Genomic DNA, 22,554 nt, shown 5'->3' with positions numbered 1-22,554 from the left:
TCCCTGCATGTCACTTGTAAATATCTGCTGTTCCCATAGGCATAGTGTTTTTTCACGGGAGACAGAGGGACATCACAGATATTTTAAGTGTTTGCACCACCGATCAGCTACCGATATATTGTTTTCCACCTGAACGAACAATATATCATTCAAGTGTGTGCCCAGCTTAGGAAGAAGAGAAAGACCATGCCCATTCCATAGGGTTTAGTAAGAAGCAGGGGCAGAGCATCGAGAGACAATGGAGGTGGTTACCTCCAGGTTCCAACTAATGGTCATCATACACAGAGTGATGTGCTATGTACTTTTTGTACTAGATCGTATCGCATTGCATCTACAGCAGTACAAAAACCATGTAATGTGCTACAGAAGTGTGCATTTTGTACTAGATGCAATGTGATCTAGTACAAAAAGTATGGGCTGCACATAGTTTCTGTGCTGTGCGATGTGATGTGCCTTGGAGCACGCATCGCTTTGCATTGTACGAAATGCACCATGTATGGGCACCTTACGAAGGGCTCACATACACCCTAGTGTCCTAGCTACGCTTTAGCCAGGTCAAAGAGACATAATTTATCTGATATGGAGGTCGTAATTTCTGCCAGTGCTGTCTGAACTCTTATCCTATATAAGGAGGGGCAGCTTCTTCTCTGACAATTTTCTCAGTGTCTGCCTGTATCTACTGTATCTATTCACCTTTCTTCTGTGGGAACAGTGGGCCTTGCACTATGGTAGAAGGTTGAGTATTCATCTGGTGTGTGTGACTACCGATAGGTGACAATTAGGTATTTGAGGCCAAGAGTGCCAAGATTGACCAACACCTAACCTAAACTCCCTATTTGGAGATACATATTGGGACAGTGGGTTTCAGGAAGGAAAGCATTCACCTTATGTCCTTCCTCCCAGGTCATCATGTCTGGATATAGTTGGATATAGTTGGGGTACCAGGACCACTGGTTCATCATGACCTGAAGGTGAGAGGGTGCGGCACTAGGTAAGAGGCCAGTCCCAGTAGGACACACAGGGGGTTTCTGAGTACACAGAACCCCCCCCCCCCCCCCCCCCAATGGGCCAAATGTGTTTATTTTGCTGATCCTGGGTCACAATCGATTGTAGCTCTGCCCACTCACTGCATTTTACAGCGATTAGCAGTACGGTTGGGACTAAGGTGGGCAGAACTGGAGATGAGCTAAACCTGAGGGGAGCCACAGGCAAACAGAAGCAGCTGAAATGGGAGGCACCTTGCTGCACGGATTTAGAGTGAAACTCAGTCGAAGCCTCCAGGTTACCTACTCCTTTTGAGATACACTTTACAGCCCTTTTATACTTACACCTGATTTACAGAAAACTAGTGGTGTTCTGGAATAAAATGATTTATCATCATCACATCACATCATCATAGGAATCACCAGAACTATTTTACCATGAACATCCAGTGATTGATTATAAACCTTATAGTTAAAAAGGAGCATGGGATCCACTTTATAATGTTAATAACAACAAGGGTGGTTTGTATGTAAAACTCTAGAAATTAAGGAATGATAAGAAATCAGAGTAAAAATATGCATTTTGCTATGTTGCTCTGTAGCTACATATTATCCTTATTATTAATGCTCTACATTTCCTCAACTTACCTTGTCCAGAATCCCTAAGTAAAGTGATGGGAGCAAAGTGAAGGTCAAAGCATTGAAAACCAGGAACATCAAATCACTCACTGACTGTTGGGAAGAGAGACAGATATATTTTTTAATATCAGAAAACAGACCCGTTGTGTCACTGAAGACATTTGCAATCATTTATATATATACTAGGTGATTCATCGCGCCCTACGGGCGCTCTTCACACCGGCATAAGGGGCTGCGCCACCTTAATTTGTGAACGTTTGTATTGTGAGAAATATGGTTAGAATTGTATGTAAGATGCCTGTATTGCAACTTGAGTTATAGGTGAAATGTGTTAAATAGAGAGCATATGATTTGGAAGGGGGTGTGTATTCTTTTGTTTAATTAAAAAGCGGTTACAGAGTAAGATGTACATTGATAGTGTGGATGGTACAGTGACATTTGTGGGTGCGGGGGTGTGTGTGCGTGTTGTTTAGGTGTGTGTGTGCAATAGTATAGTAGGGTGTTTTTGAGTCAGCGGCTCCCCACTGGCGGAGGTCACAACACAGGAAAACAGGAGGTTGGGTAGTGATAGGGGTGTGTGGGCATACGGGGAACTAAAGAGGAGGGTGGGGGACACTGTACAGCTTCTGCCAGTGGGTGAGGGTCCAGCGTGGCAGCACAGGAGTACTGGACGGTGGCCCTGAGTCAGTTTCTCCTCCTACTGGGTGGGAGTTAGGGTGCATGAGAGCAGGAGGCTGGGTGGTAAAGCATGATAGGGGACTGTGGGCAACACAGGGTGAGCGGGTCCCCACTGTCGGAAGTTACGGGGCAGGAGGCAGGGCAGTGATAGAGGTGTGTGGGCATGAGGGGTAGTAAAGGTTTTTGGCTGTTGCAGAATAGGGATGGGCATTGGTGCAGACGCCATCGATGGTTGGCATTGATGGCGATTTTGCACCATGCATCGATAGTAGTAACATATTACTTGTATAACCATCGATTGTTGTAGATATCGATGGTCATCCATTATATCTGACTGAACAGGCCGTGGGTCAATCAGAACTCGGTGGCGGGACTTCCGGGTGTGGGGGGGGCGGAGCTAAAAATTTGAAACTTCATCAGTTCTCCTTTGCCATTGATGTAGGGAAACCATCTGGTCCTCCCACATCGATGGCAAAAGTATTCAACATCGGCCATGATTTTAAATCATTGATGGTTGATGGGCATCCCTAGAACTGGAGGAGGGTGGTGGACAGTATGCAGCTCCCAGCAGTGGGTGAGCGTCTCCTCGCACTGGGAGGGAGGAAGGGGGTTAATGAGAGCAGGAGGCTGTATAATAGTGGTATGTGGGCAAGACATTGATAAAAGTTGTGGCGCTGGTGCAGAGGACTGTGGGGACACTTCTGGCAGTCGGGGAACCAGCCGTGCCAGTACAGGATCCCCCATTCTCTCGGGGGTATGTGAAATGCAGGAGCGGGGTCGCGAGGGGTCTGCTGGGGGGGGGGGATTGCCGGAAAGGGGTCAGGGGGGTCTGCAAATTGCGCGCGGGGGGGGGGGGGTGCGGGGATCTGCGATTAGCTGGAGGGGGCAGGGTTCTGCAAATTGTGGTAGGGGGCTTGGGGGGGCCTTGAATCGCAGGAAGGGGGGTCTGCAAATTGTGGGAGGGGGGTTGTGGGGGTCTGTGAATCGCGCAAGGGGCTTGGGGGTGGCGTGAATCGTAGGAAGGGGGGTCCGCGAATTGCAGGAGGGGGTCTGCAAATCGTGGGAGGGGGTCTGCAAATCATGGGAGGGGGGCGAGGGAGGGGTGTGTGAATCATGGGGGATGTGTCACGGGGGGTCGCGAATCGCCGGATGGGTCGTGGGAGGTGCCGTGGGGGTCCATGAATCGAGGGAGGGGGTCCGCAAATCACAGGAGGGGGGAGCAGGGGTGCTGTGAATCGCGGGAGGGGGCAGGGGTCCGCAAATTCCGTGGGGGCGCGAATCGCGGGAGGGGGGGCGCAGGGGGGGCGCAAATCGCAGGAGGGGGGGTGCCGTGAATCGTGGGAAGGGGCAGGGGTTTGCAAATCGCGGGAGGGTGGTGCAGCGAATCCCGGGAGGGGTGCACGGCGAATCGCGGGAGTGGGCGTGATGGTGCCGCGAATCGCGGGAGGGGGGGTCGCAAATCGCGGGAGGGGGTCCGCGGGGGTGGCGTGAATAGCGGTAGGGGCGGTCCGTGAATTGCGGCAGGGGGCTTGGGTCTGCAAATCACAGGAGGGGGGGGCACCGTGAATTGCTGGAGGGGGGTCGAGGGGGGTGCCGCGAATCGCGGGAGAGGGGGGGTCTCGGGGGTCCCGCGAATCGGGGGAGGGGGGGTCCCGAGGGTGTCGCGAATCGAGCAGGGGGGTGTGGTGTCGCGGGGTCTCCGCGAATCACGGGGTTGCTGGCAGAGGGGCGGGGGGGGGGGGGGTGCGGGAGAAATGATGGCTGTGGAGTAATGGTGAATGGTTGGCGTGTCGTGTACTGTAGCCCTAGCCGGGCGGGGGGAGGTGATGTCAAGGGGGTGGGGTGTGTAAAACGTTATACACATAGAACACTTTTCCCTGAGGGGGCGGGTTTGTGTATCCTGCTGGGCGGGAACGTAATATACACAGGGGATGAGTGACAGATCTGGCTAAATATATAAGAGATATATGTCTAGTGTCGGTGTGTCTCTGAAACACTGCCATCTGTTGGCAGCGAGTGAAACTACATTGCTTTCTCTCTCCCACATGCACACAGAGGCAGTCACAAGGTAGCAGACTAGATTGCTTCGAGCGGGCTTACTAGTAGTAGTAATTAGTGGTCGACCTAATGTCTGTTGACCAAAGGCCGGTGCAAGATTTCTCAGTGCCCTAGGCAAACTATCTGCCAACTCCCCTATGCTGCCCACCACACACATACACTTTGAGGAGGATATATATATATATATAGCATAATCATCGTATTTACTGAAAAGCATCTAGCGTCTAGTTCTAGCGTAGTCATCGTAGTCAGAATTACCGTCCCTGTCAGAAACAGCGCCAAGTTCTCGTGGCTAAGTCAGTCAGCTGGTAGATTGAGCGGTACACAGTTAGCATAGTCAGTCAGCTGTTACGTAGTCACAGCTGTTACGCATGCGATTTATCCCATGTAAAAAATGGCACATCAAGTGCCAAAATGTATGTGAGCCTCCCGGGGAGCTGCCGGGCGGCTCGCAGGTAAATTGGGTCCGACTTGTCCCTAGGACAAGTCGGCCTAATGTATGGGGGCCTTTACTCTCTGCTTCTTCTCCCCTTAACCCGCTATGGAAAAACCCTTCTTTAGTACTGGGGCAGTCCACCTCTCTTGCAGCAAAGTTGATTGCAAAAGGAATAATTTTTGCAGCAGATGTCCTCCAAGGGGGAATGTGTATGAGTCTAAATATTCTTTTCCGGAATTGAACGCTGTCACATACCTTTAAATTAAACAGTTTGTAGATTCCCTACACTTCCCCACCCAATCTTACTTAAAATCTCCATTGGAGCGTCTCTGTTTCGATGAACCCCTTATGAAGGGAATAATCTCTTCTTTATATAATCTAATATTACATTCATCAGATCCCCCGGCTCCCAAATATGAGCATCAATGGGAGATAGATTTGGGAGATCCCCCGGAGGAAAATTCATGGTCCCTTATACGAGAGAGATTATCTAAAAAATGTATTTCTACTCTGATTAAAGAAAATGCCTATAAAATTTATTATCGCTGGTACTTGGTACCTGTTAGACTAAATAGAATATACAGTTCTGCTTTGCCCCTATACTGGAGAAGTTGTGGAGAGTCTGGCACCCAGGCGGGAGGGGGCACCCCGGCACTCACCCGCCCCGTTGCTGACCGCTCACGCGCTCCATGCCATGGCCGCATTGCATTACAATCCCCCCCCCTTGCGGCCGACGCACAGGTTGGGATGACGGACAGACAGACGGATGGGCGGGCGGGGTGTTGGGATGACGGGCTCCCCGGCTGTAAGGTGCCACAGGGGGGGTGTAGGGAAGACGGGTGGACAGGCGGGGGTGATGTGGCGGCGGCCGTGTCGCTGGGAACGGGGGGAGAGGAGTGACAGGCAGCTACTCACCTCCATCCAGCGGGGTCCCGGCTCCCAACTACCGCCCTCCAGTGGCCAGCGCCCTAGGCAAATGGCTAGAGCGGCCTAGTGGTGTCGCCAGCCCTGGGTTAGCATGCCCTAAAATTGTAGTTTATTGGGAAGAAGTTTATAGCAACACTTGTGTCATTTCATTATTTTTTGTTTAAAAAATAAGATTGAGTTAAAATTTTTATGGCGCAATGTACTTTTTATATTTTGAACAGTCACAGTGCACTATGTAACATTTTGATCAACATTGTCCATTTTTTATGTATGTATTTCTGGAATTTCTTGTATACTCTAAATTGTAAATCAAAAGAACAGAAACAGATATGGAAAAATAAACCACACTATTATTTCACTTTTAAGTACCAAGATAATAATACTATGGCCCCAAGGATACAATTAACAACAAACAAACATTTATTACATTATCAAGCATAAAAACATTATTGCCACATGTATAATCAATAAAAGAAATATACTGGCACATATATATATATATATATATATATATATATATATATACTGTATACACAATGGGTACTTATATGTTAGTTGGGCGCCCACTATAGTTATACGTATACACTATGGAAACAAGTATTCAGATGCTTGACCATTACACCCACAGGGACTGTAATTAGATTTTTTCCCACCACATACACTTTAATATAGAGTTGGTCCCCCTTTTGCAGCTATAACAGCTTCCACTCTTCTTGGAAGGAATTCCACAAGATAGATTTTGAAGTGTTTCTGTGGGAATCTGTGCCCATTCATACTGTAGCGCAATTATGAGGTCAGACACTGATGTTGGACAAGAACAACTGGCTTGCAATCTCTGGTCCAGTTCACCCCAAAAGTGGAAAAACAGGAAAACAATAGGCAACCCCCTTGCGAAGGCTCCTGAGTCTATAAGTTGCAAGAGTAACTGTGGGCCTTATTTTGGTTCATTCTTTCTGACAAAATCCTTCTTAGATGGGCAAAACCATGTGCACTGCAGGTAAGGCAGATGTAACATGTTCAGAGAGAATTAGATTTGGGTGGGGTTTTACTTCAAAGTGAGATCTATATTGCAGTGTAAAAATAAAGCAGTCAGTGTTTTCCCTGCACAGAAACAAAATTACTCACCCAAATCTAATTCTCTCTGCACATGTTAAATCTGCCCCCCCTGCAGTGCACATGGTTTTGTCCATCTAAGAAGGATTTTTCAGAAAGAATGAACCAAAATAAGGCCCTGTATGACAGTGTCTTGGCCAAAAGTCAACAGTTCAACATCATATGATCGACACATATTGTAAGCATAGTCAAAAGGTCGACAGAAGCAAAAGATCAACTTGGCTATGGTCGACCATGAAAACATCAACATGAGGTTTTTTTTATTTATTTTTTTACTTGTACACTAAAGCCTCAGGTGTCAAATTGAACACAAAAAAAGTCAACATTTTCATGTGATGACATTTCCCATGTTGACCTACTGGCGTCAATCCAGATATACCTAATATACCATGCCCAGTGACTTGATAGGTGCTATGTTTTACTGTGGAATTGTCACTTGAATATCAATAACAGTCTAAGGTAGAACTGGATTACCTGGTGAGGCAACAAAAAAACAGATCCTTGAATTAACCGTTATTGGCAGCGGCAAAGGTGCGTAGCAGCCGTGAGTGCTAATGTGACCATAAGTGCAATCAGCAGTGTGCAGAATAAAGCACCTGGGGACTTGCTGGATTTATGACAGGGCTCCACCCTCATAAGCCAATATTATGCAGTGTGTACACATCTGACATTTTAGCTGGTTTATTATTTTTTACTCACCAGAGCAGAAAAGCCATTGAAGAACGCAAACCAAGTGTTGTGAAATAGACTGGCAAATGTCTTGTAGTTGTAAAAGCTCAAAAACTTTGAAAAACGGATATAGGATAAACGACCATGAAAAAAAAGCAAATTTTGAAGATAAGAAAACTGAGCCAATGCAAAGTCACTGGCAAGAACAGCTTGGGCACCTTCTCTTCCAATGATACCCAATCCAATATGAGCAGCTGTAAAACAAGTTAAATTGATTAATTATATATTATATAATATTATATAAAAATGTCGCTTGTAATGTATTTGGCCATAGGCCAAATAACACGTAGTCAAAGTTGCAAGTGCATTTAGTCAAAATCGGCTCCATGTACTTCAAGGAGAAATCACTGACGTTTCAATGCTTTAAGGTCTCATTTTCCTCAGGGTGCTCAACATACAAAGACTACTTACTTGTATTTGTTTTTCACTATTAGTTTTAACAAGTGGCACTGGTCCCTTCATGACTCCTTCTGTGAGTCACGTGTGACTTCATGTTTGTGCACTGGAGGACAAGGCGGGTGGAGTCATGGACGGTCCAGGAGAATTTAGGTAAGTGGTCTATGTTTCTATGTTGAGCACCCTGATGAAAATGCAATATTAAAGCATTGATACGAGGCACACAGCTGTCTCAGTGTTCGCTTATTTGAGTGCTGCTCCCAAGATTGGTCTGCATTCTGTACCACAGCATTGTGGGCCTTATTCTAGTTCACTCTTTCTGACAAAATCCTTCTTAGATGGACAAAGCCATGTGCACTGCAGGTGGGGCAGATGTTACTTGTGCAGAGAGAATTAGATTTGGGTGGGGTTTTACTTCAAAGTGAGATCTATATTGCAGTGCAAAAATAAAGCAGTCAGTATTTACCCTGCACAGAAACAAAATAACTCACCCAAATCTAATTCTCTCTGCACATTTTACATCTGCCCCCTGCAGTGTACATGATTTTGTCCATCTAAGAAGGATTTCGTCAGAAAGAGTGAACTAGAATAAGGCCCTGTGTTACACCGGGAGGTCAACGACATCATTCAATATTTTCTTGATAGTACTACTTTTATGGATTGCCCCTTCTATTATATTTTTATTAAATGAATAGCAAAGGATTCAATAAAACATAATCACTAAACAAAATAAAAGATTTATAATGCAAATAGTGGCTGCATATTATGATATAGAATAGAGACCTAGGGTGACATTTAATAGGATGCGCTTGTTGAATTTGTGCGATATTTGGGCAACAAAATGGCATTTTAGCACATTTTGTCGAAACCGCTTACTTAATAGGGTGCGATAAGTCATGTAAATCGCACTTTTTCACTTGCTGGTTTAAATTTGCATTTTTTTCGCATCCAGATGTTTTCGCATTGAAAAAGTATACAAATCGCTTATTTAATGGAATGCGCTAACGGAATTCTCATTTCAAAAGTGTAGAAAAATCCCCAATGATGCAGACCAGGTCCTGATAGGCGAATTGACACAAAAGCAACTTTGTACAAATGCAGAAATGGTTGATTTTCACACAGGTGTCCACAATTTTATTCATAAACTCCCCTATATATACCCAAACATCATTAAGGACACTTGTGAGGGTTTGAGAGACGGAGATTGTGCAGAGTGGTGTTGAGCTGGCTGTTTGTGACTTTGGTCGTTTGGTGGAGCTGCGAAGGAGGAGGGAGGCTGCTGCGCGCCAGATCCAGGTACCCTGATTACTGCATGCTTCATGTAGGTATCGTGCTAGCATGTACCTGGACTTCCTCTCTGATCAACAGATTGTGGGGATGTTTCGGCTGAACCGCACTAACCTTTTGAACTTATATGAGCAGGTGAGAGATGATCTGGACCCTTATGGGGGTGCCAACTATGCAGTGTCTGGGCTCCAGAAAGTAATATGTGCCCTCTACTTCTTGGCCACAGGCTCCACTCAGGCTCTGACCTCTTTGTCGATGGGGGTCTCACAAGCCACTTTCTCTAAACATTTAACTCAAGTGTTACTTGCTTTCAAGAAGTTGTGGCGCACATATATCAGACTCCCACGTTGTGAGTCCGAGTTTCAGGGCCTTAAGGTGGCTTTCTATCGGCTCTCAGCATTCCCAAATGTGCTGGGAGCCATAGATTGCAGCCACATTGGGGTTCGGGCACCGCACATGAGGGTACACATCTACGTCAATAGGCGTGGGCGTCACTCTCTGAACGTGCAGGTGGTATATGATGCCAATCTCAAAATACTCAGTGTGGTTGCAGGCTACCCAGAGAACTGCCATGATGCCTATAGTCTGCGTCACTCAGCCCTCTGGGACCGATTCCAGGACCACCAAATGCCGGAGGGCTGGCTACTTGGTAAGTACATTTTAATTTATGTAAATGATTGGCCACTATGTATAGTGCTATTTTGTGTTAATTTACATAATAAACATCTATTGCAGTTCTGTGTAGTGTGTGAGTAGTGTGTAAACTATAGCCAGAAATGTATTTAACCCCTAATCTAATCACTTTTAAAGGTGATGTCAGTCTGGCTAAAACATGGGTATGCTTGTTTTTAAACCCACAAATTACCAACAGTAAGTGTACCCTGTACTATAGTGCATGTTTTTTTTACTCCAAAGTGGCACTTTAGTGTGTAGTCTCTTCTGGTATGTCCAATATATAGGTGTGTAAACAGTCCCAATACAATAAACAGTACAATACTTCCTTGAATATTGGTGTTTTCCCCCTTGCTCATGTAAACCAAATGCACATATGTTACCATATACTGTACTGACCTCATCTTTTCTTTTAAGGTGATTCAGGATACGGGTGTCTCCCGTGCACAGCACCACTATAACAAAGCACACATTCCCAACCGCAATGTTGTGGAACGAACCTTTGGGGTGCTGAAAAGTCGTTTCAGGTGTTTGGACAAACAGATCATCAGGTATAATGCTTTACCACCCAGCAAAAGTAGTGATGATTGTCCATCAGAGTGGGTGTAACAGTAGGAAGAAGAAGGACGATCAGGGGTTTTTGCAAACTTTTCCATAAGTGCATTCATTTTATGCACCCCTGCGCAGTGTCCTGAATGACCTACAACAACATGGGATCCCCTTGCGCAGGAGCAATGGACCCCACAGAGAATTGGGAGGAAGAACTGGGGCCAGTAGACCTGATTAAACTGTCCCTCTGCCTATTCAGTGCCTTAACCAAGGCATTCATACTGTAGATTAAGGCCGCAGCCCACGCTGGTTCCAGTTGCTCAGACCCCTTGGCATGCGTTTTGCCAGGCACAGACTTACAAGCAGGGCAAGGTTTCCCTTGGTCCATCTGTTCACATGAATAATTAACCCCACAAATACAGCATTTAAAGACATGTCCGGCGCTCCCCCCCCCCCCCCCCCCAGCAGCAGCATCATCAACACCCGTGTCAGCGGGCAGCGCTTCCGGAAGAATCAATTCTGTGTGCAGTAACAGGATATAGCCAGAGAAAATGGCGCCCGCACACAGGTGGGAAGGAACCAAGTTCCAGCTTCAGCAGGATGGGAAGCCTGTATGGGCACCCTTTTCCCCCTTTAGCCGCTCCCACAATGTAGTCTCCTCACCTCCTAGTGCCTCCCCTCTGCTGGGATCACTTGGAGCCGTCCGGCACTGCCGGACACCTGTGACAGTCCTCACTTCGCCGGAGGGATTTCAGACTGTAAGCCCTTTTTTAAGATGGCGGCCGCCATCACGGGAGGTCCTTCCCCCATGATCCCCTTCTGTAAGGAGCCGGTTCCGGAGCGCTCCCAGGGCCCAGGCAAACCCCAGCAATGCTGGGGTTAAGCGCTGTGCAGTGGGTGCAGACAGACACCCCTGCACACAGAGCGCTGACAGGACGCGCTTCTGTCAGCCTCTGCTGCGCTCTCAGCCTGCCGCGCTTCTGTCAGAAGCCGCACACTGGACAAAAACCTGCACTAACACTACAGTTAATTAAATAATAAAAAGTCTAACTAACTAGTGAAAAACCAGAATAAAAAAGCCGGCTGCATCAGCAGACTGTCAGCCAAGCACCCACTCCTGTGGTCACCTAAAACTAACTGGAACATGCTGGGATGCAGAAGGGAAGGAGCCTGCAGCCAGAGGAAAAGCTTCAGCTATAGGTGCCTTGGCTCCTGCAGACCCTCCTACATCCCAAGGTGGAGCTGTGTCACCGGACTGGATGAAAGAGAAAAACCATTTGCAATACATTATCACCAATATTTAGGTGAGTAGTCAGAGCCCAATGCAAGAACGTGCTTAACCTGAGGTATCCCTTGGTGATGACATACTGGTATGTACATTTTTACAATTTAAAAAATTACCTAAAACACCAAAATATTTCAACACCCTCACTGCACAGTACCATAGTGGATTACAGCATTTTAGTTTAATGTCCCAAATCATTATGATGGAAAAAACCACAGACACATTTTACTGTAAAGGAACGTCTTTACTAATGTAAAAATACCTTGTTTTGTGCAATTACTGGTCCATACATTTTCAAAAAAACATTATGCTTTAAATAACTGTAGTTTAACAAAAATACACATTTGCAACTTTTACAATCTTTTTTGGAACCTGTGTACGCGTACATCCCCCCTTTGCCCCAGGCCACCCCTGGTTCGCACACTCCTACGTGGGGGTGAAGTGGGTGAGCCACTCAGTGGTGTACTTGACACACTGCTAATTGTGGATGTAGCTGCACATAATAAATGTAATTCTTGATTATTTAATTGTGTCTGCAGGGCAACCAATGCATTAGTTTGTGCTGATATAGCTTGTGTTTGACCATGTACACTCTCATTTAGGATGGCTACATTATTTTTTTTTTTTTTTACGCAATCAGTTTTTATTAAGAAAAGGACAAAGGGTCGTACAAACAGTCTTCAGTATATAACAGAAATTTACAGTCAAGTACATTGTGAGACAGCAGAATGTTCCCATGTGGAATGCAATTATAGTTCACAAACATTTACATTCCCAGAATGTCGCACCTAAATCATTCCGCGTAGAAATCCTATGTCAACCAGATCACTGAAGACTGAGTAAATATTATAACATACAATGAACAAAGAAAGAGTAGAATGTTTATAAAGTGAAAGGGACAGAGTAAAGATGAGAGAGGGGGACAGTAAGAGGGTATTGGGGTGGGTGTGTGGGATCCGTCTCTGGTTCACATTGGGGCTGGGGCTTGTTCTGTTAAAATTATATTGGAGTACTCTGGGGATTCTTTGAAAGTAAGCCAGCTCATCCATGTGGCAGCGAAGGTCTGTACCTTATCTCTCAGGAAGGAGGTCAGGTCCTCCATGTCCATATATAGATCAACTCTGCGGAGCCAGCGGGAGACGGGAGGGGGGTCTGGGGACCTCCAATAGCAAGGAATAACCGCCCTTGCTGCATTCAGTAGATGTCTAATCAATGACTTTTTGAACGTGGATATTGGTAGATCTATGAGGTTAAACAACCAGAACTCCGGACAAAAAGGTAAAGAAGTACCAGTAATTTTTTCTGTCAGGTTGTGAATCTGGCGCCAGTACGTTTGGATATATGGGCAGGACCACCAAATATGTATATGTGAGCCTTGAGATTGATTGCACCGCCAGCAGAGATTGGGTAATGCCCTGTTCATTTGGTGCAGTGTCTGCGGACATCTGTACCAACGTGAGACAATCTTATATTGGGTTTCTAGCGTCTGTATTGAGGATGAGGAGGCAAAAATATATTTAAAAATTTTGGACCACTGGTCTCCCGACAAGGCCCCATTTAACTCCCTATTCCAAGCTACAGCGTATGTTGGCATGTCGTCTGCCCGATTACTCAGGCAAATCTGATATAGTTGAGATATTAAGTGCCTCGGGGGCTCTTGTGAGAGGATCATTGATTCAAAAGGAGTAGGGTCCCATCCCTGGGTCCTAGCGGGGAGGGAGGAAACATAATGTCGAATCTGGAGGTAAAGCCAGAACAGGTTTGCCGGAAGACCAGCCTCCGATCGCAGGTCCGAGAAGGATCTCAGTCCCGTTTTATCTACTATCTGCCCTAGATAGGAAACATCAGTCGAATTACGTATGGGGAGTGTCCGGAGAATTTCTCCTGGAGGAAACTCTGGGTTGTTTATCAAGGGGGTAAGAAGTGATGTGCCTGATTTAAAAAAGGAGAGGTTCCTATAGCTGCGCCAGCATTGTAGTGTGGGGGTCAGTGTTGGATGTCGTGTTGTGGGTATCTTCCTAAGCCAAGGGGCGACCCTCGGGGATATACCTACTGCATGTCCCTCGATGGCGGGCCATTGTTTATTTTGTCGGGGTCTCGACATCTCCACAATCCTAGAAAGGTGTACCGAGTGGTAATAGCTGAGAAAATGGGGAAGCTGGAGGCCTCCTCTATCTCGGCTTTGTATAAGGGTTCTTTGAGAGATTCGCGGCCTTCGATTGCCCCATATAAATTTTCCAACTGTGCCTTGCAGTTCTCTAAAGAAAGAAGGTGGGACTGCGATCGGCAGAGCCTGCAATAAGTACAATACTTTAGGGAGAATATTCATTTTAACAGTGTTTACTCTGCCCAGCCAAGACAATTTGAGGGGTGACCACTTTGCAAACTCCGCTTTTATATTAGTCAGTAGCGGGAGGAAGTTGAGTTGAAAAAGGTTGGCGTTATTTTTAGATAGCCGGATGCCTAGATATTTAATATGGTCATTCTGCCAATGGAACGCGAACGCCTTTTTAATCCCCTCCACTGCATTGTCTGGAGCAGAGATATTCAGGGCCACAGATTTTGAGTAATTAATTTTAAAATTCGATAGGCGCGCAAATCTCTCAAATTCTAACATCAGGGAGGGCATTGAGGTGATTGGGTCTGACATTGATGCCAGGAGGTCATCGGCATAAAGTGCCAGCTTATGCTCTGTCTTACCAACTCTTACGCCCTTGATATCTCCATTCAGTCGAATCGCGCGCGCCAGGGCCTCTATGCACAAGACGAAAATTAAAGGCGAGAGGGGGCAACCCTGTCGTGTTCCGTTTCTGATCTTAAATGAATCTGAGAACGCTCCATTAACTCTCACCTGGGCAGAGGGGGAACTATATAATGCCAAAATACGATGGTAGCAGTTTGGGCCTATTCCAATGTGTCTAAGTACGGCTTTCATAAAAGACCAGTCTATTCTGTCAAAGGCCTTTTCTGCGTCTGTCGATAGAAAGACCACATGTGCCTTCTGAGACCTTGCAAAGTGTATTAGATCCACTACCTTAGTCGTGTTGTCTTTGGCCTCCCTCCCCACCACGAAGCCTACTTGGTCTCCGTGGACCAATCCAGGGAGGAGGGATCCTAGCCGCTGCGCAATAAGTTTGGCATAGAGTTTTAGGTCTGTGTTTAAAAGTGAGATTGGCCTATAACTAGCGCATTGGGCGGGGTCCTTTCCCTCTTTGTGGATTATCGAGATGTGTGCTTCTAGACTCTGAGGCGAAAGAATAGTGTCTTTGGAAATAGAATTACAAGCTTTTAGAAAAAGAGGCATTAAAGTCGAGCGGAAAGACTTGTAGTAGCTTATAGTAAACCCGTCTGGGCCAGGGCTCTTCCCTGATGGGGTGTTTTTAAGGGTCTGTTCGAGTTCTTCTATGGTAAAGGGTTGGTCGAGCCACTGCATATCTGTCTCAGAGAGGTGTGGGAAATGAACTGATGCTAAATAACTGTCAATATCTTGTTTAAGGTTAAGTTCCTCTATCTGGGACAAGTCTCCCCTCAAGTTATATAAACGGGTGTAATAGTCCTCAAATGCCTTAGATATTTGCGAGAAAGTGTGGACTTTCTTACCGGAGTGATCTGTTACGTTTTGGACATATGTTTGCGATCTTTGGGCCCTAAGTGCTCTCGCTAACATTGAACCAGGTTTGTTACCCCATAGGTAGAATTTGTGTCTACACTTACGAAGTTCTAGCTTGGTTTTATCCCTAAGCAGCTGATTAAGTGTTGATCTGGCCTCAGTCAATTCTTTTAGTATATCTGGTGAGAGGGAAGTCTTATGTGAAAGTTCCAGGGCCTTTATCCGCCCTAGCAATTCAATCCTCTTAGCCTCTTTTTCTTTTTTCATCATGGACCCTAGCTGTATGCACTTTCCCCTGATCACACATTTGTGTGCCTCCCAAACAGAAGTTGGGGACGCCTGCTCGTTGTCATTATTCAAGATATAATCTGTGATAGTAGACTCCAACTCTCTTCTCGCTCTCACGTCTGCAAGCAGGAGTTCATTAAAGCGCCAGGACCACGCTCGTGGTGGCGCGAGGGGGATCTGAAGTTTGGTGTGGACAGGAGAGTGGTCAGACCATGTGATCTGTCCCACGTCGCTGCTGATAAAGTGATGTAGGAACTGGTGGTCTACTAAGAAGTAGTCTATTCGGGAATAAACTGAATGTGAGTGTGAATAGTAGGTATAGTCTTTATCTGTCGGATGTTGTATTCTCCACACATCCAGCAACTGGTGTTCGTGGAGAAGCTGTTTGACCTTGCGGTGGTCTCGTGCACGCAGAGAGTTAGGGGGAGGGTTACAGTCTATTAGTGGATCTAGCGACCAATTAAAGTCTCCTCCAAGTATCAGGCACCCTTCTCTCAGTGGTTCTATGAGTCTCAACACTCTACCAAAGAATTGCCGCTGGCGGGCGTTAGGGAAGTAAACATTAACAAGTGTATATTTTTGGGAATAAAGTGTAAATTTAAGCACTTGGCATCGCCCTTCTATTAAGTCATGGTGGGAGATCTCAGTTAGGTGTAGGTTACGGGACAGTAAAATGGCTACTCCTAGTGTCTTGCCTGCCGGGTTGTTGCTGGTGTGTGTGGTGGGGTAGTAGTGATTATAGAGTCTGGGTGCTGCACCTTTTTTGAAATGGGTTTCTTGAATGAAGGCCACATCAACCTTCTTTGACCTGAGCTCCCTAAGTAGAGTAGACCTCTTTTCTGGTATATTCAGACCCTTTACGTTCAGGGAAAGAAGGTTAAGTGTTGGTGCGTTCAAGGCCATGTCGAATAGAGTGTAAATGTGAGCATGGTGTGCAGGAGCCTGCTTACCAAACCCCAGGACCTGAAACAATTGAGAACCCTAGACGGGAGGTAAGGGGGAGGGTTAGAAGGGGGAGAAACATCAAGAAAAGAAAAAGGAAAACAATCAACATTTCTCTTAGTAAATGCATTTATAAACTTAAAGTCAAAAAACTTAGGAAAAACAAAACCACCGGCAGAGACGGCGATGTCATTTATTGACATCCCCTCTCTGCAATTCTGTGGTTCACCCAAACTGGGGCATACGCCCGCCGCCTCCCCTACTCTAGATTCAATGTCACGTCAGTGATAAGTCTATTATACAGTGAATTAATATACATATTAACGTTTGAGTTGAGGAAGCATGCTGGTAGTGATAGAACATTATTCTAAAAAATAAAATAAAATAAAATAAAGTAAAAGTTCCGCCCAAGAGTACCTATCTAGGGGCATCCAACCCCGGAGGGCTGCTCTATGGACCAAGGAGGTAATTTACTGGATCACTGGGGGGGTAGGAGAGGGGGTAGCCTGCTATAGGCGTGGGGGGGGGGGGGGGGTCCAGTGCCTATCTAACTAGCCTCCTAACGTGTAGTAAACACCTTCATCCAAGCTAACTGGGCCAGGCCCTCTCAAGAGCAGAATATTGTGACCCACTATTCCCCGGAAGGTTTCCCCAAACGGGGGACAAACATAACTAAAAACGTTAACTCAGGTTTAAAGAGTGGTTGTCGCTACTATTACTATGTCAATATGAGTTCTTACGGGCTCCGAAAACCTTCAGTCACCCCTCCAGTGGATCATACCGCTAGATTGGATTGGTCATCAGGTTACAGCGTCCCGGCTTGTGGAGCTGGCGGAAGGAGCTATTCTGGCGTTTCTGCTCACCACCTTCCACGGCTGGTCACCCGGTGGCAGGGGGGGGGGTCCAAAGGGGTCGTCATGTGGGCCCATTCTGTAAGGAGCGGCTTAGGTATGTCCAGGGTCGAACAAAAAGACTCCAGATCTGATGGTTCCTGCAAAGTCGCTTGTCTCCCCTCATGTGACGCTTGAATGCTGAATGGGAAGCCCCACCGAAATCGGATCCGCTTCTGTTTCAGGAGGTCTGTGAGGGGTTTGAGCATGCGCCTCTGTTGGAGTGTGCTCCAGGAGAGGTCGGGGAAGATGCTTATTCTATCGCCATTGAACTCAACGGCTTCAAGCTTCCGTGACTTGGACAGAATTGCCTCTCGTTCCCTGTGATAGTGCAGCCTACAGATGACGTCTCGTGGCTTCTCAGATTGCAGACCTCGAGGTCTCAAGGCCCGGTGAGCACGATCAAATAGAATAGCGTTGTCCGGCTCTGCTTCTAATATCTCATTAAAGATCTTTGTTAGGGCGTCAATCAGACCTGGACCTTGGACATCTTCAGAGAGGCCTCGGACCCGGAGGTTGTTCCTCCTCCCCCTGTTGTCTATGTCATCCATGCGACGTTGGAGGAGTTTCAGCTCCTGGGCATGTACCGCCGTTACTTCACGGAGCTTCTCTTGAAAATTCACTATTGTGTCAGTGCGGTCCTCTAAGGTTTCGACCCTCTGTGACGTCTGGGTAAGATCAGATTGGATAGCAGACACTTCTGACTTAATTGATTCCCGTAGGGACTGTTCCAGATCCAAAAAGTCTTTTTTGGACGGGAGGTCTGCTTTCGTGGGTAGAGTGCGGAGATAAGATAGGACCTCCGATAGGGTCACCTCCGAGCCCTGGGGGGGAGGCGAAACTGAGGAGAGATCCATTTGGAGCGGATCACGCGGTGACCGAGAGGCCTCCGAGGAAAGCTGTGAGTCCTCTGCGTGTGGGTCGGGGTTTGGTGTGAGATATCTAAATATATTTGATCGAAGCTGACAATCACTTTGGTTTTTAGTCACCGGTGTCTTAGAGCCTCTTCTCGTCTTCCCCATATGTAAGTAGAATGTTAGGACCCCCGGGGGCGGGTATTCTCAATGAATCAGCAGCTTGTCCTCATGTTCGATACAAGAGGTGGGCAGTAGGAGGCAGCGTCAGCGTCACCCCATATTTGACGGGTGGCTAGGGGGTCATGGCCTGTCCGTTAGGTCATTCAAGGCCTTGTTAGTACTGGGATAGGCTTCTGGGCCGTCACCGTGGGCAAATCACGGTGTCTTAGTTATTTCTCACAGGACTGTCCACGGCCTGGGCACAACGTTATTCAAGGAAGACAACTGAGAGCTGGGCGGGATCGCCGTGTATACTCTTGGCCTCTGTATTTGGGGGTTAGGAAAGTCCAAGCCGCCTATTGGGGAGTTTAAGCCCTTTCAATAAGGACAATTTGTATTTTCCTAGGAACTAACAGAAGTTATGAGCCTGTAATTTGTCTATTAGGCCACAAGATGGAGCTCCAGGGTTCAGTTTGAATAAGGCAGCAGGTAACTGTCTCAGGTTTGCATGAGAGCTGTGTTTTTTGTCTTCTGAGTGTTGCTCTGTTAGATGGCTGCTGTGCAGATCAGATGTCTGGTAGTTAGTGTAATATAGATTCTGCCTTTATTAGTACTCTCTTTAATTTCTGTATGTTGCTCTATCAGCTTCCAAGCTGGGCAAGTTGCTGGGCAAACTGTATAGGGAAGAGGAGAGGTGCCAGAGGGCACAACAGCAGCAGAGCACAGTCTGTAGGAAGTCAGAGCCTCTAGTGTGGCCTCCGTAACTTTAGGGTGCTGAGGCACCAGCTGCGTTTTCCCTGAGGCAGGGGTAATCTCCCAAGTTGAGGGGGGGAGTGGGGGAGCGTGTAGGGCCCTAACAGGCTAGTCAGGTGTCCGGTTAGCTGAGCAGGACGGGGCCTATGCACCTCAGGACCCCGTCCAGTCACCGCCGCAGCCACAGAGGTATGGGGGACAGCAGTCACAGCCGCGCTTTACCTTTTCGCGCGGCCGTCTCCTGTGACGGCGGCCCCCGCTGTGTCCGCGCTGCGTGGGATTCCCTCTCCTCCCTCCTTGCGCCGCTTGTCAGGGGGGACGCCTCGAGCTCTCCTGGTGTCCCGCCCGTCAGCCTCCCCGCTGGTTCAGGCGCTGCGTCTGTGCTCCTCCGGCTTCTGCTCCCAAAATCGAGTCCCCGGCTTCGTCGGGACACCAGGCCGCAACCCGCGGGAAGGCAGGAGGCCCTCCCCGGCTCCGCAACCGGTACCTCAGCTCACACCCGGAGGTAAGGGGGTCGAGGGGGGGGCACTTTGGGGTGGGAAACGGGGTTAAGGGGGTGATTTAGGCTCCTCTCTGTCCGCAGCCCGTCTTGAGCACGTCCGCTCTGTATGGCGTCCAGGCCACGCCCCAGGATGGCTACATTATTGTTTTGGACCCGTAGGGCCTGGCTGATTTTGCCCAGACGTGTGTCCATAGTGGAAGCCATTCTTACTTGTGTGCCCACACTTACACGGACACTGGTGGCCATTTTTTTAAGTTGCTGAAATATATTTCATAGGTAGCCTTGCATATTGCCCATTTGATGGCTTTGCACTTCCATAAATTCTATTTGTTTGTGTTTAAATGTATGTAATGAGCGTGGTACCTCATCTGCTGTAGATGATGTATGGGGTGCTTGGGTGGGTGTGGTTTGCTGGTGTGTCACCACAGTTGACTGCCTTTGAGTCACAGTTGTCTCTGTGTTTTCTTCCTCAGGTGAGAAGGCTTCGACTGGCTGAAGAATTATTTCCATATCTTCTTCCATCATTTCTGTTGTTTCTGTTGATTGCAGCACTAGTTGTGATGATCCTGTTGAAAATGAGAAATGGGTAAGTATTGCACCGTAATTCTGCAGTATGTGTCATACTGCATTTAAGGTGTCTTGTGGGTTATGCTACATAACAATGGGTACTGTTCAGTAACACATATACCCCTGCAAAAAATGTAATGCTATGATTTTTAATTTGTCTGATGGTTGTTTCACAGTAAATTAATATCCGTTGGTATGTAGTGGTTCTCAATGAGTCCATGGCATGGCCAACATATCTGGCAGCACTTTAATGTGCTATTTTGTTCGCCATTACCCAATATGACATTGGTTCAATGAGCCTGTATTAATATTTAAACATACTTCATAAAGTTATTTAAACAATGTAGTGGACATTGAACCTATATTTGTTTTACAGTAGGGTGCAGGAGTAGATTGTAGTGTAGCCTATTGTGCATGGTACATGGGTGTGTTTACTGTATGTGTAATGGTTTTGCATTCATTTTGCTTACCTGCAGCCTCTGCATCCGGACATATGCGTCGGCCTCCACCTCCTCTTGCTGTGCCTGCTCCTCCGGGGTCCACCCTGGCCCAGGCCTTGATGTGGCCATGCTGGCTGCCAAAGTGCTGCCTCTCCCTCTCCCACTGCTGGCTCTTAGATTGCCTCTGCTGCCTCTCCCCCTGGCTCCTCTGGCGCTGCTGCTGCCTTTAATTAGCCCACTGCTGCCTCTGCCACCTGTGCTCACTGACACTCTCCTCTCCATTCTCCTCACCTTACTACATTTCAAAAGGTCAAAATGGTGCCCCTTTGTGGCAGTGTAATGCATATTGTAAGAGACTTATACTGGCCACACATCAGACCAACTTTCCTCCAACCATCCAACTAGTTGGTTGGTTGGACTGAAAATCTGGTACTGTATTGGAGCAAATGCCAATAAGCAATTTGCTCACAAACTCAGGAGGAATGGACAAAAACATTCAGTGAAATTGTTTAAATCAAATAGGTCCAACTACAGTACATTGTCTGAGTGACAGTTTTTGTCCATTTTCAGATTTGGGAAACAAATTACTTAATTACAAATTACATTTGCTCCTATCCAATACCAGATTTTTATTCCATCTAACCAACTAGTTGGATGGTTAGAGGAAAGTTGGTCTGATGTGTGGCCAGCATTAGGTGGGTAATTAGCATTCCGGTTGCTCAGAAAATCGCACATGACCAGCGCCGGAAATCGCACATTACTGTGTCATAAAATCGCACAACATTGCATCTCTTAGCACTACACCGCACTTTTTGGGCACATTAGCGCATCCCATTGAATAATCGGTTTTGAAGAAAAATTGCGATTTGAAAAAGTGCGATAATGTGCGATTTTGAAATGTTACTAAATCTCACATCCTATTAAATGTCACCCCTATTCTCAGAGTAACATAAATCTTAACCAAGATACTGTAGCATAGTACAGAAACACCTATAGTGAAAATCTTGCAGTAATAGAAACCCATTTTTAGTTTTACTGCAATAGAAGAAATAGGACAAATAGAAGAAATAGAAGATGGCTTTTGGTTACCTATATCATTACACTATTACCTCAGTGTTTTTTTTTACATATCTTCAAATACCATTGTGTGATCTGTCCATATAGCACCAGGTTTACATATATTTTAGAAATAAATATGCTTAAAAGGAACTTATTTTTGAGTGATGTAGTGAATCATGCAAGCCAGTGATTTGCGAGCCAACTAAATGCTCCTTCAGGAATGCCTGAACGCCACTTGCATGGCGATTGTTCCCCCAGGCATGCGAATGGATGTTTTGAATAAACATCCATTTGCAGGCTTGAAATGCGGGGCCAAAAACATTTGAATGTTGGTCGACCATCAAATGATTTCCATCCATCTATGTGAACAGGGCGGGCAGTTGACATCCGGTTATGTCAGCTGCCCACTCCAACACCTGCATCACGCCGCCATATGCATGGGAGAGCTTGGCATTTGCATGAGAACGCCCATGAAACTCTGGACGCTCCCATGGGCGCGACCCATGCCCACTGCTCCATGCCCCCCCTGCGCTGCTCCATGCGAATGTGCAAGTCACCGCATCTATTCACAAATAGAGCCTACACATGTGCATAAATACTTATGCGCATGCGCAGATGCAAAACAACGCTCCCCCATGTGAACGCGCAGGGGAGTGAATCAACCTCTTGGGTGTAATAATGTATCTTGATCACATCTTAACCAGATGCATTTTTATATATAACCACAAGGTGGCA

At 46.7% G+C, this 22,554-nt stretch overlaps 1 protein-coding gene across 1 annotated transcript in view; it reads right to left on the bottom strand.

Moving 5' to 3' along the window:
• Nucleotides 1–1,479: 1,479 nt before the first annotated feature.
• LOC146064132 (phospholipid-transporting ATPase IC-like) overlaps nucleotides 1,480–22,554 on the bottom strand; it is an 86,514-nt gene continuing 65,439 nt past the window's right edge. Inside the window, exons 17-19 of the mRNA XM_083177292.1 lie at nucleotides 7,534–7,757; nucleotides 1,632–1,715; nucleotides 1,480–1,521 (exon numbers count right to left, since the gene is read on the bottom strand). Coding sequence (XP_083033418.1) covers nucleotides 1,480–1,521; nucleotides 1,632–1,715; nucleotides 7,534–7,757 — 350 coding nt within the window. The remainder of the gene's footprint in view (nucleotides 1,522–1,631; nucleotides 1,716–7,533; nucleotides 7,758–22,554) is intronic.

This window comes from Crinia signifera, chromosome 1 (genome assembly GCF_055691185.1).
Source record: "Crinia signifera chromosome 1, ASM5569118v1, whole genome shotgun sequence".
In the NCBI taxonomy this organism is placed as follows: Eukaryota; Metazoa; Chordata; class Amphibia; order Anura; family Myobatrachidae; genus Crinia; species Crinia signifera.
Note: the sequence above shows the minus strand (reverse complement) of the source record. Positions and strands in the feature narration are given on the sequence as shown.